General features: G+C 38.3%; 1 protein-coding gene across 1 annotated transcript in view; it reads right to left on the bottom strand.

Annotated features, from left to right (window-relative positions):
* col25a1 (collagen type XXV alpha 1 chain) overlaps positions 1-17,505 on the bottom strand; it is a 199,112-nt gene that overhangs the window by 91,051 nt on the left and 90,556 nt on the right. The window contains exons 3-4 of the mRNA XM_016675245.1: positions 12,371-12,415; positions 4,518-4,525 (exon numbers count right to left, since the gene is read on the bottom strand). Of these exons, the coding sequence (XP_016530731.1) occupies positions 4,518-4,525; positions 12,371-12,415 (53 nt within the window). The remainder of the gene's footprint in view (positions 1-4,517; positions 4,526-12,370; positions 12,416-17,505) is intronic.

Genomic DNA, 17,505 nt, shown 5'->3' with positions numbered 1-17,505 from the left:
AGAGCCCTGCAGTCACAGATGGAGCAACTTCTGGCAGCAGAGATCACCTTTCTCCAAGTTTTGACATCTCTGCACAGGCTCCCTGTTAATTTTAAAATACATTTCAGATTCCTATAATAACACACAAAGCCCTCACTGACCTAAGCCTTGCAAAATTTTAAATGCCTTATTTTTTCCTATCGACCCAAAAGAACATTTTTCCGAGAGTATTAGTTGTTTTTGCTAAGTTTTTCAGAAAAGGAAAGTTTTTCAGTTTTCCTGGGTGCAGGATGCTCCCTTCTTCCACATTTATAAGTAAGATTAAAAAATATCTCTAAAACTTGCTAAAGTATTTGCTGAGTATTTAGAATTTATATTATCTGGTATTGATAAATTAATTTTAAAGTGGTTTTTCTTTTGTATATTGCTTTGAAGCCTTTGTTATTTCTTGCTTTTAACTTTATGTACCTTGCAAATGTCTCCTATTAGCAGTACCATTAAAAACCCAAAACATTTGTTTCACTTTTTATTTTTCTCTGTTTATTTCTTCTTAAATACTTCAGACTGTACTTCTATTTGAAAAATTTATTAGCAAAATTGTTTTACTAGTAGACAAAAGATGTACAATTTATGTGACTGTACTTTTAACCATTATGCGTTTGTCAGATTCATTTGTTTGACTTCTCTGGTTCTTTGAACCGCAGAAGTTGAATAGGTATGAAGCAAAGCATCGTCCAACAACTAACCTACGCTGCAAAACTGACAGAAGTGCTCAAACTGTGGGAATAAAGTGGAAATCAAAACAAAAGCAAATGACTTCTCCATGTGTAACTGGAAACTCAAGCTTCTAAAGAGGTTCAGTCCTACTGAAGTTAACAACCGTGCATTCTTGTCCATTTATCAGTTTCAAAGAACAACAATTAGGTCATGCAGATCCGTGGTGACGTCTTCCACAGCGGCCGGTTTGTTTGGAGGGACCAGAGGACTGTGTACAATTTTCGTAGTGCTCCTGAGTCAACGTTGGAGCTGTTGAATATTTATAGCGATGTGTCCCCTGCAATCCGCGGGTGGGCATGCGAAATGAGAAACCACACGCGATCACGCACAATGCTTGTCGCTTAGATTTGGTCTGCGCTGGGTAAGCCACTTGCCAGAGTTCAGGATTACTTGAAAACCGTCTCTAAAAATATGTAACCATGACACCCTGGTGATTTTTTTTTTCTGTACAGGCTAAATTTAGCTTAGTGGACTATCACAGGAAAGTAAGAATTGAACATGTCAATGTTTTTCGTAGCAAATTAAAAAAAAAAAATCATTCTAAATGTCATAAGAAACTAATCCACAAATTTAGTTTTATGCTATTAGACAGAATAACTATTTTTCACGGATTTTTCTGTGGAATAAAACTCCTGTTTATCTGCAAAAGACCCACTAATTCTCAGAGATTTTTGAAGAGCATATCTAACATATTCAACAGGAAATGCAGCTTGGAAAGCTAGAAACAATGTTAGTTAACATGTTATTAGATGATGTCTGAAAACAAACCAATCTAGGAGTGTCATTATTTTCCTTGGCACTGATTGTCTGTGCCCCCCCACCCCCCAGGGCAGAAATAAGGAAAACTTATGCAGTAGCCCCAAGATGGTTCCCACCGTGCATTGAAATGCATATTATATTTGGTGTTTGAACTCTTAAAATAGACAGTTACAAGCTCTTTCAGAGGGGGCCTCAAGTAGTTGTGGATTTTAGCAAACTGAAACTGGTTCCTGAGCTCTGGGAATACTCAAGGTCCATCCTGGTTTTGGTCCATCTTTCAAACAAATAGTGCCATGAATCTTCAGGTGACTGCAAAGGGGGTGAATGCTTAACGGTACTGGGACATTGGTAGGAAGGAATCCAAGTATGGATTTAAAGGATTTTTCAGCTACACAGTGATCCCAAACCCACTGCCAAGGAAACTCCCAGCTGCTGTTTAGGCAGCTGCCAGAATGACCTAGTAAATCACTTGGCTTGAATCTTCTTGAATTGAAAATCTGTAGAACAAACTGAAGATGGCAGAGAAGAGGCGGCCAGAACCTTCAACATCACACCTTAGCAACGTCTTTCCATAGCAAAAACATCTTGAACTTATTAGCAAAAACTACTTTTACAACTAAAACTGTAACTAGTTTCAGTAAGACCACTCAATACTCATACTTTGAATATAAAGAATACTTTGTTATAATTTTACAATTCATGTGGATTACTTGGGTTGCTACGAATATATAATAATAATAATAATAATACGTTCAATATTCAATTCAATTATTTTCTCAACTGTACATATTTATTGCCATCTTTTGCAACCAGCTGGTCACAACTAGAGTCCTGCAAGGTACTCAAGTGCTTTAAATGTATAATCTCACACAATGAACACATTCTATTTGTTTTAGTAAATCATCCTCTGTGCACGGCAGCAAACTGCTTGAATCGCAAAACTAACTGTTCAGACAATTTTGGGACTTCTGTCGTACCTCGAGACATCTCACAGAATGATTTCATTTGTCAGCCATAAGGCCTGGCGAGAGAAGCTGAAAAGCAAGACCACCTGCACTTACTTATATCCCAGAGCCCCACGAGCGAGTGTCTGAGAAGGCTCAGAGGATTAACTTACAACTTTTACAGCTCAGTCGGCACACGCTATTATACCTATTCAGCCACACTTGCCTCTGGGCTATGTACAAAAAAGAAAAAGAAAGCAGAGGCACGCACACATATGTACGCACGCGGTGCCCGCTTGACCTGGTTATAAAGCAAGCTGTCACAACCCTGCTGCTTATGTGTGCATGTATGTGTTTTTCTTCATCTTTAGGGGAAACTCTGAAGTTTTCCATCTGTTCTGAGGAGTGAATCTGTGATCCGCAGCCTGCGTAATGAGGTGAGATAATCTGTGCAGGTTCTGGGAGCTGCCAGGGATGGATGATGGTAGCAGGAATGTTATAAAACAGACTGCCCAGATGACAGCAACAAGGGTCCCTATTAGAGGAAGGCAGTGATGAAGAAGTAAATTTGATTATGTATTATGATTACTCAACTCCTGCCAGCTGGCCACCGCATGTATTTGTGTTGCTATGCAGCAGACCTGGGCTTAAACTTGTGTCCCTTTGACTGTTCAAAAAAAAACAAAAAAAAAAACAACAATTATCAGAATTTTATCGGATTAACTAATCAATGAGGTTCCTTCAACTTCTGCTCCATGCAACCATGTGAAGCCTAGATTTTTGTGACTCTACAGACTTTTCACAAAAGCACATTTCCCATCGCCAGCAAAACGTATTGCTCAAAGAAAACTCTAGACCGAATAACAAGGAGAAGATAGAAAACAACAAGGACCATTGACTTGATGAATTGGTTCATCAGGAGCATTCTCTAGGATGCCGCTGACTCAAAATATTAGCCTGTGTGCGGAAGAAAGGTGTTAAAAGGATGTAAGGAAACATGTCAACAATGTTGAAGTTAAACCGGCTGCAAAAGGGGCACAACAAACCAAATTCTCATAATTAAACACCAGAATTGTCCTGTGCCAATACTTGAACAATCTTCATCAACAGTTTAGCCTAAACTACAATCCTGAAGCCTCCCGTTAGTCAACTGTCTAACTTTAGATTAGCTGCAACATCTGCAAGTTGTGCAGTTACATTTTACCCGTCCATTTTTTTTTAAAACTGCAGCTTGCAAAATTGTAGGTTGTGCGCATTTGACCTATTGAGGTCCCCCCCCCCCAAAAAAAAACAAGTATTTTAAACTCTTACCTGCTCCAGCCTGTTTGACATTAACTGCTCTGAAATCTGACTCAATACATTTTATATCTGTCCTTCTGTCATTAGAAATGCTGTTAGCAGTGAGTTAGCTGAACAGGGCAAAATCACAACACTTCTACTAGTGGTGCGAAAAGTGTTTTACTGATTTCTCTTAGCTTGATTTTAAGAACTTAAATGCTTAATTGGACTGTTACACAGTAAATGAATCAGTGTTGCTGCCAAAAAATAAAAATAAAAAAATTATTCTTTTATGACATTCCTGACCAAAGTAGTTACTTTTTAAAACACATCTGGACATCCCCAAATATAATTTCAATGTTTCTTCTTCTGTAAAATGGCTTCTGTCACAGACAGACAGACAGATTGACCAGGTTGATCTTTGGTAGCCACTGAGGATTGCTCAGGCATATATTTTGTCTCTTAGGAATATTCTGCATAGGATTTGTGCTGGACTGTTTTGTGCATTTCTGGCTCGTCGACATGTTGCCCGGCAACTTCACAAGGAAAACAAATGAATTCAAGGTGAATTAAGCACAAAAACAGGCGTGTGCTCATCCATCCTCTTCGCAACCTTGAGGCCTTGAAGAGTTTTGCCGTTTCTCCTCTTCGCAGCGAGTAGTCACTGGATCATAGACATGGACACTTTGTTTTCAAAGTGCTATGCATTTATCAATATTTTCTGGGTTTTTACCTTCACACCGATCTCTCAACGTGGAGAAACAAAGCAGGAATACTTACAGGAGGACCTAAAGGAGAGAAGAAAACAACAATTAGTGTTATTTCAAACTGAATAAAACAATCACCAAAACATTAGATGTGAAACTCTTCCTTCACTATGTCAAAGAAGAGAATAGTAACTTGGAGATAAATTATTTCACCAAAAAATGCTCCTGAGTATGGAACTAAAACTTTGTTTTCCATGAAGTTGGGGGGAAAATGCCACCAGGCCTGGCAATCACATTTTAAATTTGTAAGTGGCTCTGATTTTATTATACAAGGGGTTGTGTGCTTGTTAAAAATCTCCAACGATTTTTGTGAGGTGACACTTTTTCCCCAATTACTGGAGCTCAAAGGACTGTGTGAGAGGAAAAATGCTGCACTCCCCAGAACCAAGCAAATATTGGGCTTTTATTAAAAAGGTTCCCAGCTGCTTCAGCCCTGAGAAAAAGGGATTTTATTTCTTTACAATCTCTACGTCCCACCAGCCCGCTCTTCTTCATGACTTGCCCAAATCGCTCTGACAGCTGGGGCCCATAAGGAGTCATGAGACTGAGGCCGAGCTTCTACGGTGCCGTTTAATGGACGATTGAATTAAAGGGGACCACTTTGGTTTTAATACATCTGCTCCAATGTGTGTTTTCTGACACATTTGGCTGTGATCAAATGGTTTTTCACCAAGAGGCCTGGAATAAACTAACAAAACCAATGAGAAAATGTGATAAATGGGCACGATTTGGTTCAACGCAATAACAAATCAGTTGTTTGGGAAGTTACAATGATTAAATCTGGAGGATCTAATTCAAAACAGGCTCAAATAATTCATTATAAACACACAGCATTGTACTCAAAGCTGTATTTGTAATCAACAACTTCACATTCTTCCATCGACCGACACCAGTCAGTCTCACTTGTTGGCCAAAGTTATTGGAAAAAATAGGTTTTATGGACTGTAGATTTGCCTGCATTGAGGCAAAGGTTATCAAAGTTCAGGACAGCGCAGAGGAAAAGGAAGGAAGGAGAATGGAAAGAAGTATTGAAAATAGGTATAAGGGAAAGATGAGTAGAACAGAAGTAAGTAAGAGAAGCAGGAAAATTAGGTAGGACTAGGAGTAAAGGCAAGTGGGAAGAAAAAAAAGAAAAAAGTAGGAAGAGGGGAAGAAAAACAGGAAGAAAGAAATTTAGGTCAGAGTGAAGGCTTGTAGGGAGAAAGGAAGAAAAGGTTGGAAAGTAGAAAGGTGCAGAAAGGAAAGTAAGTGAAAAGTATACGTGAATATTATCTAGCAAAAGTACATTAAACTATAAATTTCACTATATTTCAGTGGGATTTCATGAAATAGATTAAATCAAAGTAATTATGAAATGAAAATAAAATCATTTGTAGTTTTATTTAATCATTAAAAAATAAAAATCTGAAAAGTATGACATGTTTATAGTCATCACCTTGATCTACCAGGTTCGCACATCTTTTCAAAAATAACACAAATGTAGCAAATGGACAAAGAAAGTTATGAAAGGCTTTTTTTTTCATTTCTCTTGCCTACAGTTTGCAGTAATAAACAAATCTGGACTTTGACTGGGTCATTCTAACCAATCAATACATTTTTGAGCCATTCCTTTGTAGCTCTGGCTGGATGTTTACAGGCATTGTCCTGCTGAAAGGTCAACTTGTTTAAATCCGACCAGTTTGAACCAAAAAATGTAACGGAGCTCAGTGAAATGTCGAAAGCTTGGGATGCTGTTTCATCACCGGGGCGGATCTAGAAAAATATTGATGGGGTGGCAAGAGGGTGGCAGGGACTTTTTCAGGGGTGGCAGTATATATATAATATTAAAAACAATATTAAAAATATTGTTTAATATTTCGTATTAAAACCAATATTAAAAATATTGTTTTTAATATTTCGTATTAAAAACAATACAAAATATTGTTTTTAACTTGCATTGTTTCAAAATGAGCTTCATGTAGCACCGAGGCTTAAATACAATTTCTTAATGTAGTATAGTTAATTAATTTCCCACACAAAAAAGTAGCAAAAACACTAAAACAGAACATCCAGTCTGTTACATTATGTGGTCAGGCTTAATGTCTATATTGTGATTATTAAAAAGTTTTCGCCTGGTTGATTAGCTGATTTGAACAGCTGCTCTACTGATGACTCGGTGGGCGGGTTGTTTAGTGCTAACGGAACCAAAACACACCGAACTGCGCAGCACATGCTAAGGTTATCAAAGTCAATAGCAGGCCAGCAGCAGTTAGGCTAGTATAACTGACCCACTACTCACTTGTTCAATCTTTTCTTTAAATTAAAACGTTTTCCTCATCTATGAAATCTCAGGCCCTTATTACCATTATCTATGGTTGAATTAACTGCTAAACATTGCGTCTGTTGTTCTGATTCTTTGCGTGACTGTAGTAGTTTCCTGACCACAGATATTCTTGACTCAATAGACAGAAACTGCGCATGTGTGACTTACGATAAATCACTAATGTCCAGTAACATATATATATATATATATATATATATATATCCATCAATGCTGCTGGCGCTCTGTCCTTCTCTCGCACTTCCTGCTACTTAGCAGTAAGTGTCAGGTTACATTGTGTTGCATTCAATGTTGTCGGAAAAAAAAGAGTTTCATGCGCTTAAAGTCCGATTTGCCATAACTATTTATTGAATTCATTGTCGCTAGCTGGGGTGGCAACAGGGGTGGCAAGGCTCTCGTTTGGGGTGGCAACTGCCACCCCATGCCACCCCAGTAGATCCGCCCCTGTTCATCACAAACTTTCTCTCTGCTCTCTCTGCTGGGTTCCTCGGTCTTCTTACTGCTGTTTGTTCACTAATGTTTGCTGACAAAACACGTGAGGCCTTCGCAGAACAGCTGGATTTACAGTGAGATTATACTACACATAGGTGGGCTCTGTTTAGAAAACAGATGATTTCAGAAGGTAATGGACTGAAACGGATTTGTTCTGGGATGGGGAATCAAAGTAAAATGGGGCTGAAAATATATTTAAACCAAACATTTTAGGTTTCAATCCATAAAAATTTTTTACTTCCACTTATTTTGAAGTCCACCATAGTTCAAAGGGTTTTTGTACTCTTGCAAGGAAGGAAGGAGGCTGCAGTTTAAACACCAAATTATACAGTATTGGGGATTTTTGCAGCGTGAATTCTTCCGTATTTTTCAGACTATAAGCCACTACTTTTTTTTCCTACACTTTGAACCATGCGATTTATAGCCCGGTTCGGATTTCTGTTGATTTTTCTTCAACCACCAGGGGACTCTTAAGCAGGAAGTGACTCATTGGAGGTCAAAATTTGAAATCAAAGAAGAAAGTGCTAATTTTCATTTAGAACAAGCACATGTTAGCAGCAGGCAAGACGGAGGAATTGCTTCAAACTCATATGATGCAGCGTTTAAGTTTAGGGCTATCAATCTGGTAGAACTGGAGGGAAATAGAGCCGCTGCACGTAAACTCAGCGTGAACGAAACCATGGTTCGGCGTTGGAGACGCAGGACTGCGTCCTTAATAAATCCAGCAGATTTATTAGTTCGCAACCCTCTGCTGCCCTCTGCTGGGTCTTTATGGAAACCCGACAGCGGCGGAGATACCAGTAGCTTATAGCCCGTGCGGCTTAAACAAGTACGTTTCCAGTTTTTAATTTTTTTTTTTATTATTATTATTATTATTATTATTATTTGTAGGTGCGGCTTATAGTGTGGTCCGCTCTATAGTCCGGAAAATACGGCATTTCTTAAAAAAATAAAAAAACAAAAAAAAAGACATTTTAAAACATTTTGCAGCTATATTTTAATGAATGCACATGACTGTATTTCAGTCATGGTTGTCAACATAAGTAATCCAAAATTTAAATATAATTTGTGATATTACCCAGAATGTTGAAGCTTTTTGTTCCCATTGTCTATCTGTGTGCTAAACTCAATTAGTGGCTTTGCTTATTTCCAATTGCTTTTGTCAAGAGGAAACTATTCACATTCCCCACATTACATTTGCTTTGGCTAAAAAAAAAGGCGGGGGGGAGGGGGGAATCTCTACACAATGCTGCTTTTAGAAATATGATGGCATGACAGATGTCACCTGTGTTTTAGTCACGTAATTTATTCTTTGTATAAATCTCAAAGGATCAAGCATTGTGCTGCACAAGACTTTTTAATATCCTTTTGGTGACATTAGCAGTCCATTCTTGACCCGTTTGTTCCACTGTCAGACTCGCGTGCTGAGGCTTGTCAGTTCTAGGATCAGTTGCTCCTTTCATTGGTGCCGGTACCGAACTAACAAGTCCTGATTGTTCAGAGGGAAGGAAAATATTTAACCAAACCTTTCCAGCAATGACTACCTGTTAGAACATTTTGACACTGTGGCGTTTCCTTGGGCAAAAACCTTATTCATCCCACTTTTTTTTTTTCTTTTCCATACGTCCGCATTAAGCACCACAGTAATCCTTATGAAGTATTTCATTCATATTTAACACTGGAAAATATCGCTATTTTTTCCAATTTTTCTTCCTGTCAGTTCCAGCAAGGCCTGAAAACTTCCTTGTGCCTTTAGAAAGAATACTTCTGGGTAGAGTGAATCATGAAAAACATATGACTCGCGTTAGAGCGATGGGAACTTCTGGGATATTAGCAAACGGCTTATAGTGAAGAATTCGTTACATGTGTCCATCAGAAACTTTCTTTTCATTATCAGAGGAACAAAAACTTTCAGCTTTTAGTCCTTTTTGAAACACAAGAAAACTGATCTGATAATCAAAATCGCTGTTCAAATTGTTAAATTTAGTTCCCGTTTTGAGGGATTCAAAGCGCAAGTACTCCAATTTTTAACCGAGCAAAATGTGACCAGAAGGAAATATTAACTTTTACACAACAGCAAACTGAAACTATAACTGAGTCGCAGTCTCCTGTGAAAATATTAATCTAACTTGACCATTTCCAGATTCAAATGTTTGTATCTTATTGGGATTTTACATGATTGACCAGCACAAAGTAGTATACTACTGAGAAGCAGAAGGAAAAGCATAAACTGTTTAAAGATATGTTACAAATACAAATCAGAAACATCTGGGATGAACTTGTTTTCTGCCCCCTTTATCGTTATACTAAAACAAATAATCCAGTACAACTTCATTTTTTATTCAGTCAAGTCCATAATCTTTGTGTGTGTAATATAATTTCTGTATGAATGGGGTAATTACCGCGAGTACGAGTGAATAAACTGCTTCAAGACGATCAAGGAACACGGCAGACAGGTCAGGGATAACACTGTGAATAAGTTTTAATCCCAATTTCTAAATAAAGTATAGTACAACTGCAAACCTACCAATAAGGGATCAGAAAATGAGATACTAAGAAGGCCAGTTTTGCAACATCTTTTTTTTTTAAACGTCCCTGAACAAGCTGCCAATGAGGCAGTAAACAAACAGAGAACCTGCAGAAATCCACACTTGAGGTGTGAGAATCATCTGACAGGACAACTCCATAAAGCTAACACTGCACATCGGCCTCTCAGAGAAACATGGTGGTGGCAGCATCATCATAAGGGCATGTTTGTTTTTTAGCAGAGAGCAGAAAGCTGGGAAGATGGATGAAGAAGTTTTCAACAGGGCAATCCTGGAAGAAAACGTGTTAATGTCAGTGTTAATGTCTGCAAAAAGGGCTTAAAACGAATGTTGCTCGTTTAAGATGTTTATTTATAAGACGTTTGCAAACCATTGAACTTTTTCCATCCATCTCACCATAACAGCATTTGTTACTGTTGGTTGGTACGGTCATTAAAATCCCACTAATTTACGCAGAAAGTTGTGGTCAAACTGGACATAGTTTATGTTCCCAGCTGGCATCTGCTAAACCTCAATATTTTGTCAACATACATCATCCAAAGTTTAAATGCAATTTTGATATTACACAGACTATTGAAGCTTCTTGTTCCTATTGTCTAACCGATCTCTGTGTCCAAAACACAGTGAGTGGGTTTGCTTATTTCCAATTGATTTGTCAAGAGGAAACTATTCACATTCTCCACATGTCCTCTGGTTTACAAGGGGGGGGGATGTCTCTATACAATGGTGCCTTTAGAAATATGGTGACAGGATTGATGTTTATTTGGAAGTAAGGTTGAGGATAAACAAAGCCCAGTGGTGTTTCAGATTCACAGCTAGCTGTAGCGTTGAAGTTTTTTCTCTGTCATTTCATTTCCCAGTTTTCATCTCGTGGCTCCGAAGTGGTGCACTGGAACATTTTTTGCATTGCACGAATAGGAAGCCTGGGAAAGCCGAGCCTCGCCACACTAATTTACAAGACGTATAAAGTGACCTTGAAAAGGATCATAACTTTGTCAGAGGAAAATCAAAGTGAAAGGAATTAATTTGCTCTTTATTACTCAAACAGCAAAGCCTCAGTTGATTAGATTTCATTTCTCTCGACTTTAAAAACGGCTTTTTATTATTTACATTTTCCCCTCAAAGACTGTTGGATTCCCGGCCCGTGAATCCAGACATGCTCCCTTTGCTTTACCCTGCCCGCATAATTCCTTTTTTTTTTTTTTTTTTTGCGCAAGGGCAATACTTTGGTCTTCAAGCCTTTTTCGCTGTGCTCTGTTGCACTGTGCTCAAGTGTAGAAAGCCACCACACTCGAGAGCCCATTATCACTTTTCTATCAGGTGAAAGGAGTGTTGATGCGGCTCTCCGCCAAGTGCATGTTCTTGCTGCAAATTCAATTTGTGGCGACACTCTTTGGCTGTGGAGGTGTCACAGTACGAAATCTCATTCCCCCTGGTATCCGAGGGCTCAGCTGGGCCAGGGTTCTCGATTCTGATCGGGAGGGAGTGAATGAAAGGGTGAGATTGGACATATTAATTACGGCCACGGCAGAAGGAATGCACCCAATTTTTCATTCCGAAGGTTTGATACGTCAGCGCATTCAATTACATGTACACTTGCCTTAACCAGAAGTAAGTTGGAGAAGTAACGCAGGAGGTTATAACGATGTAATCCATCTTTTACAGTGTTTTGGTACAACAAAACAAAACAAATCTAGTTTTTAGGGGTTTAAGTTTAGTGAGGTCTGCAGTGTTTCTCTGAGGTTTTGATTAGGCTCCATTGCATCCCAGATATAACCTCAGAAAGCTTCCAGAATTTTAACTGGCTGGGTCAGAGTTAAGTTCTCCTCTCCACTGTCGCCACATGCTTGTACAGTATGAGGGATTGCTGCAAAGTCAATGCCATGATGCAATTGGCTGGGTTTTCTCAGCAAGAAAAACATTTGTTCAATTGGCCTAATAAACTCAAATATGGTGTCCTTTAACCAGTACTGGACTAGAATGTATGTCAATCCGTCCATGTTGACTATGCATTTATAAATACTTTTTTTTATATATCTATATAAAGTTCAGTAAAACAAAAAAATACATTAGAATTACTGGTTTATAAACAAATTAAAATAATATTTTTTCTACTTTGTCATGATCGACAAGAAACTAGAATTTTTCAGGGTTTTTCTTATTTTCTCCAAGAGAGTAACGACAAAAATCCAATTAAAAACGTGTTATTATATGCAAAATGTCATGGGTTCGAACAAGAGATAACAGCCTTAAGATGAGGCATTATTTTCTTTTTAAACTACATTATCTCCTCTCTTTAGTTTAAAAACGTAGCGCTTCTGTAGGAAAGGAATCAATCCCAAAATGCCCTGACCTAACCTCTCTTACACATTTTAGCCTCTAAGAAAATGCATTGTACGTCTAAAATGACCGTAGTAAAATCTGCTGGTGTCCAGTTGAATTATTTATTTTCTAAATTCACAGAACAAGACAATTCTGATCTCCGATCCAAATTATAAACGTACATACCAGGCTCTCCGTCGCGGCCTCTCCTTCCTCTCTTACCAGGAGGTCCTGGAACAAAAAGACACAAAATACATTTAGGTCTAAGACTTGATTGCCTTAAATATGTACGAGTTTGATATTCCACCACCAGAATTTGGACATCAAATTCATTTTAACAGCCACGTTTAGATATTTACACTGAAGGATCATACAAAAAGGCAGCAAACTTCCAAATCGTGTTTCTGTTTCTTTTTTTTTTTGTCAGTTTTTGTCCAGTTACTGATCGTAAACACACACTTCCTCAAACCATTTTGTAATCATCCACTCCAACGTACACTTTGGGTTGCCGTGCCGAAGTCAAACATATAATAATGTTTGACTTCACAGCTCTACATCAACTGGACTGTTCAAGATCTGCTCATAGATAAATTTTGTGTTCCATGTAAACTTGTTTCTGTGTTTACCAAACAAGTTTATACAACAGCAAAAAAAAAAAAAAAAAAAAAAGACCGAATAAAAAGAGACGAAGAATATGGCTCGCCCCCCCCCCCCCTTCTTGCAGACTACAAGTGTTATTTGGGTGCAAAATGCAGGACTGTATTGAAACCTCCTTGTACGATGCTAAGGCCTGAATCTGATCCCACCGTTTGGCTCAGCCTCGACCTCCAACTCTGCTCCTTTTGAACGACCTCCAAGATAATGTCAGGCGCTGCCAGTGAGGAGTCCGGGCTCAGTTCAATGTAACCACAGGTGGAGTTTGACTCCCACTTTACAACATGAGCCCCGTTTGCTTCCACAGGTTTGTTTTTTGAGGTTTTGTAAGAAACAGAAGGTGGTTTACTGCACTTGGCACTCCCTTCACTTTAACTCACTTTGTAATGACACTTGACACCTCTGAAAGGAATATTTCGTACAACATTATGACATCCTTCTGATTTCTGTGGTATGACAGCTGCTAAGAAAACGTTTGCCATATGGTGGCTGTTGTTCCAGGCAAAATACCTCACGTTATTTGCAAATATCACCGTGGTTTATAATATTCCTCACTTTATTTTTCATTCTAATTTTAGACTTTTAGGAAAGCCAGTTAAAATTGCAGAGCGATATAAAGATAAAAAACCTTCGCTGAGACTCGTGTGTGCCAACAATAATATTCCCACTTCAGAAAGAAAAATGATTTACTGTATGTTAGCAAAAATAGTCAAAACAGGTTTTCAGATATATTTAAAAAACTGATCAAGGGCTCTGGCCGTAAATGAAATAAGACTTGGTGAAAAAGCATTTTGGCTCCAGCTTTCTCACAGATTCCCAAATGCTGTCACGGAACAATGGTTTTTGGAGAAAAAAATAAATAAAGTGCGGCTGGGAATTTTACGATGAGGGTCAGCAACTATGAACAATCTGTTAAAACCTTTTCAGCACTTTTTTTCTTTCTTCGTTTGCCTGTCACTGAAATAAATCAAAGTAAATTTAATATTCTTTCAGATGTATGGTCAGACATAACAAAATGGATGCTGTGGTTTTGTGTGTTTCACATTGTGTTCCACATTTGGTGGCGTTTGCGTTTTAGAAAGTGATGCAGCAGATAATATTTTCTCTCATGCCGAACCAGAAAGAGGAGAGTGTCAGTCGAGGTATGACGGTTTGGCTCCGTGTTTAGCTATGCTAGCAGGGTGGTGGACTGGAAAGCCTTGTCAATCAGTCTGCATTGTGCCAGGTTGAAATCTCTCTACAACTATCAAATGAACTGTCCAGGAATTGTCTTCAGACAGTCGAGGTTGCTTGACAGTTTAATGGCTTGAGCGGTGGTCCAACATTTTCTGTGGCAACGTCTTGGGATCGACAGTTTCCTGTTTAAGCAAAAAATACCGTAAGAACAAATGGTGTTCGTTTCTATCACAGGATTAATCATATATCTGCTGATGCCTAAGCTTTTAATTTAACCAGAGAGAATTATTTCTTCATGTCTGTCAAAAACCTTTCAGCTAGCTCTACAAGACTTCTCTCAGTTCCGGGTGAAGCTTACTTCAAGTTAGCATGCTAACGTGTTGCAGAGAACAAAGCAAATCAATATTCAGACTCCCATTGAGATAGAGCATGTTGATAAACGCCCTGAATCTGTTTCTGCTTAACGTGTCGTCCAATTTACAGGTGGTAGTTTCTTTCCACCGTATGGATAGGGGTGAGGTGATGACTGTATCTTGGTCTATTATGCTAAATCACTGCATAAACTCAACAAACTGCTTGCATAATACCCAGTCTCCTTTTCACACAATTGTGACAATATGACTCTTTTATGTCAAAGTTTCTCAAGGAGAAGCATCAAACCCCGAGAACAAGAAGAAGAGCTTAATACAACCTCTTTCTCCCTTTCAAGAATCAGACGTCATTAAAGTTTTAAATCGCGCACTCTCTGCTAAACTCTACTAGATTGCGTTTGAAAACCATTTCACACAAAGCATTTGGAAGCACTGCAAAAACACGCAGCTTTAATCCATTGTTTTAAGATTTTCTGCAAATATTGTTCATCACAACATCATTTTAAAGTTATGGATTGTTTCACATGATAAACGTCCTGTTTACGCTTCACGCAGCTGAGACACAACTGCCTTTTAGCATTGCCCATCATCCGTGAAGTATTGATTGGCCCTGAGCAGTGGCCCTCTTTTCGCTTCTCCTTTTCCTCCAAATCAATCAGTCTGAAGCAAGCCAGCACTGGGTGGAGCAATTTACACTACCAGCCATGTCTCAAGAGCGCAACGTACATAATCAGACTGCTTTAAAACCCTCTCTCACGATGTAACGGAGCCATTCTTCAGAATGAAAGTCAAACTTTTGCCAAAAACAGCAAACAGTGTACCAGTTGTAACCTCCAAGCAAATCAGGTTTAAGGAGAATTGGCTTCAGATCTCTCTGTGAGCACAGATCCACTTCTCTGCAGTATATAATCTGTTTCAGTTTTTATTACACCATGTTTTAGTCATCATACATGAACCCTAAAATTTATTACTCAACTGTGCCACAAGATGGGTTAATGCTCAATGCAATCAAAAAAAAAAAAAAAAAAAAAAAAGTTTTCTCAAACATGTCATGATTTTCCAATGAAGCAGAACCAAATCTAAATCTCACTACTTTAAAGGCAAAAGGTTTCGCTACAGTTTTTGCAATACAAATAAACATATTGTGACGTGAAGGACATATTTGGAATATGTTCAGACAGATTTTAGAAAGTCTTTGACATTTGCCTTCTTGCCCTTTCTACATCTGGGATCTTTGTGCCATGGTGCAGGAGTTTCAACATTTGGTTATATGATTGAGGGTGTCTTGCAATTCAAATTTGGATATTTCAAAGGTCCAAGTCAAATGAAGTGCAGAGGAATTTAGCGTTTTGCACCCACTTAATGCTGTTAAGAGTTCAGGAAGGGTTCAGGCCCGTTCCCACAGTCAGTGAGCGAGAAGTACAGTACACACTGGACATTTCACCAGTCCGATCGCAGAATCAATCAATGAACGTATTTTAACAGCTAGTGCTTTTTCATGGATCCCTCCTTCCAAATACAAATGATTCCCAATTACAAATCAGGAATATTAAAAAAAAAGATTTTTTTTCTTCTTATTATATCTTCTTGCATTATAAATCTTTTAGAGAAATTTGAATCGGCTAAAATTTGGCATTGGCAGGTCAAAGCTAAATTTAAGTGAGACAACTTGTCTAAATACACGGTAATATGTCAGCAGTTTAATGGTTTCTAATGTTTTCTTTTTAGGGTCATGGCAAATTCTCAAACATAAAAGCAAACATGCTTTGCAGCCATATGTTTCTTGCAAGCTAAATAACTGGAGAGGAAATGTGATTTTCCTCAATTCATGAAAGCCAAATATACTGCGTGAGATTGTGCTTTGTAACAATGCATTTAGATATATATATATATATATATATATATATATATATTTTTTTAAGCATAACAAATGAAAAGTGTTTCTCACAGTAGGCTTAAATTATGTTTTTACACGATATTTAAAGTCCATTTATCCATTGTTCCATTTATTTAACTGGGAATTCTTGAACAGCTGTCCAAATTTGTGGTGTAATATTTTAACCACTACTCTTCATGACTAAGGTCCAAAAAGGACATTTAAACCCCAGTAGCAGTAGGTATGTAAACGTAGGAAATGGGATTCCGCTTTAATACAATGCTTAATGCAACATTCTGCTATACTTGGCAAAATATCACATGGTTAATATACTTTTAAAAACAATGGTTTTGAACAAGCATAAAGCTGCTTCGCATCATTTGGCTTCGTTGAACTAAATCATGATCTGGTCAGCTCTGATGGTCTCAAGACGGCTCCAGCCACCCTCGGAACGTGAATCCCAGCGTTTCCTTGAAATGTTGAGAACATGCAAGAAGAAAAACCTCTGCTGATCAATGTCTTTTGAAACATTCCTGGGACTTATGAAGAAGTAGTCAAAACAGACTTTAATATACCCCATTTAATACCGCAACAAGGATGGATGAGTTTATTAAACCTCACAACACTTGGGTATCCAGGTCAACGGAACTAAAATTGCACAAAAGCTGGCTTTCTTCTGCGCGGCACAATCATTTGTTACTTTACAAGTACATTTTTGTGGAAACGTCTGGCAAAAAGGCACCCCTTCAATCCAGGATCATTATTCTTTGCATGACAACGAATAAATCAATACATGAAATGCTAATTCATGGGCCGCCGAGTCCAGTGTCGGAGGGAAACTATGGAAATTGAACAATATTTTAAAATAAGTCTGGTCTGTGAAGGTCACCGCTTTCCTCATTCTCTACTGACAAATGTGAGCTGTTGTCATGAATAGAAACTGCAGACTCCAAAAGCAAGCAGAGAATGCCTAACAAGCAGATTAATTATGTAATAAGTGCATTTCCTGGAAAAAAAAAAAAAAAAAAAAAAAGGATGACTACAGCACCTGCACACAGCATTATAAGCAAGTTCAATAGAAAACCCCCGACAAAGAGTGGGGACAATGTATTTGTCCGTGAGGTTACGCAGACCCAGAATTCTGTCTGAACATATCCATCACTTTTTGACACAAACATCCAGTTCTCTCTTATGGAAGTCAATCCGACCAGATGAAAACCTGGACTGTGTCTCCATCACTTCCA

The sequence above is a fragment of the Poecilia formosa genome, unplaced genomic scaffold, assembly GCF_000485575.1.
Source record: "Poecilia formosa unplaced genomic scaffold, Poecilia_formosa-5.1.2 Scaffold111, whole genome shotgun sequence".
Classification (NCBI taxonomy): domain Eukaryota; kingdom Metazoa; phylum Chordata; class Actinopteri; order Cyprinodontiformes; family Poeciliidae; genus Poecilia; species Poecilia formosa.
Note: the sequence above shows the minus strand (reverse complement) of the source record. Positions and strands in the feature narration are given on the sequence as shown.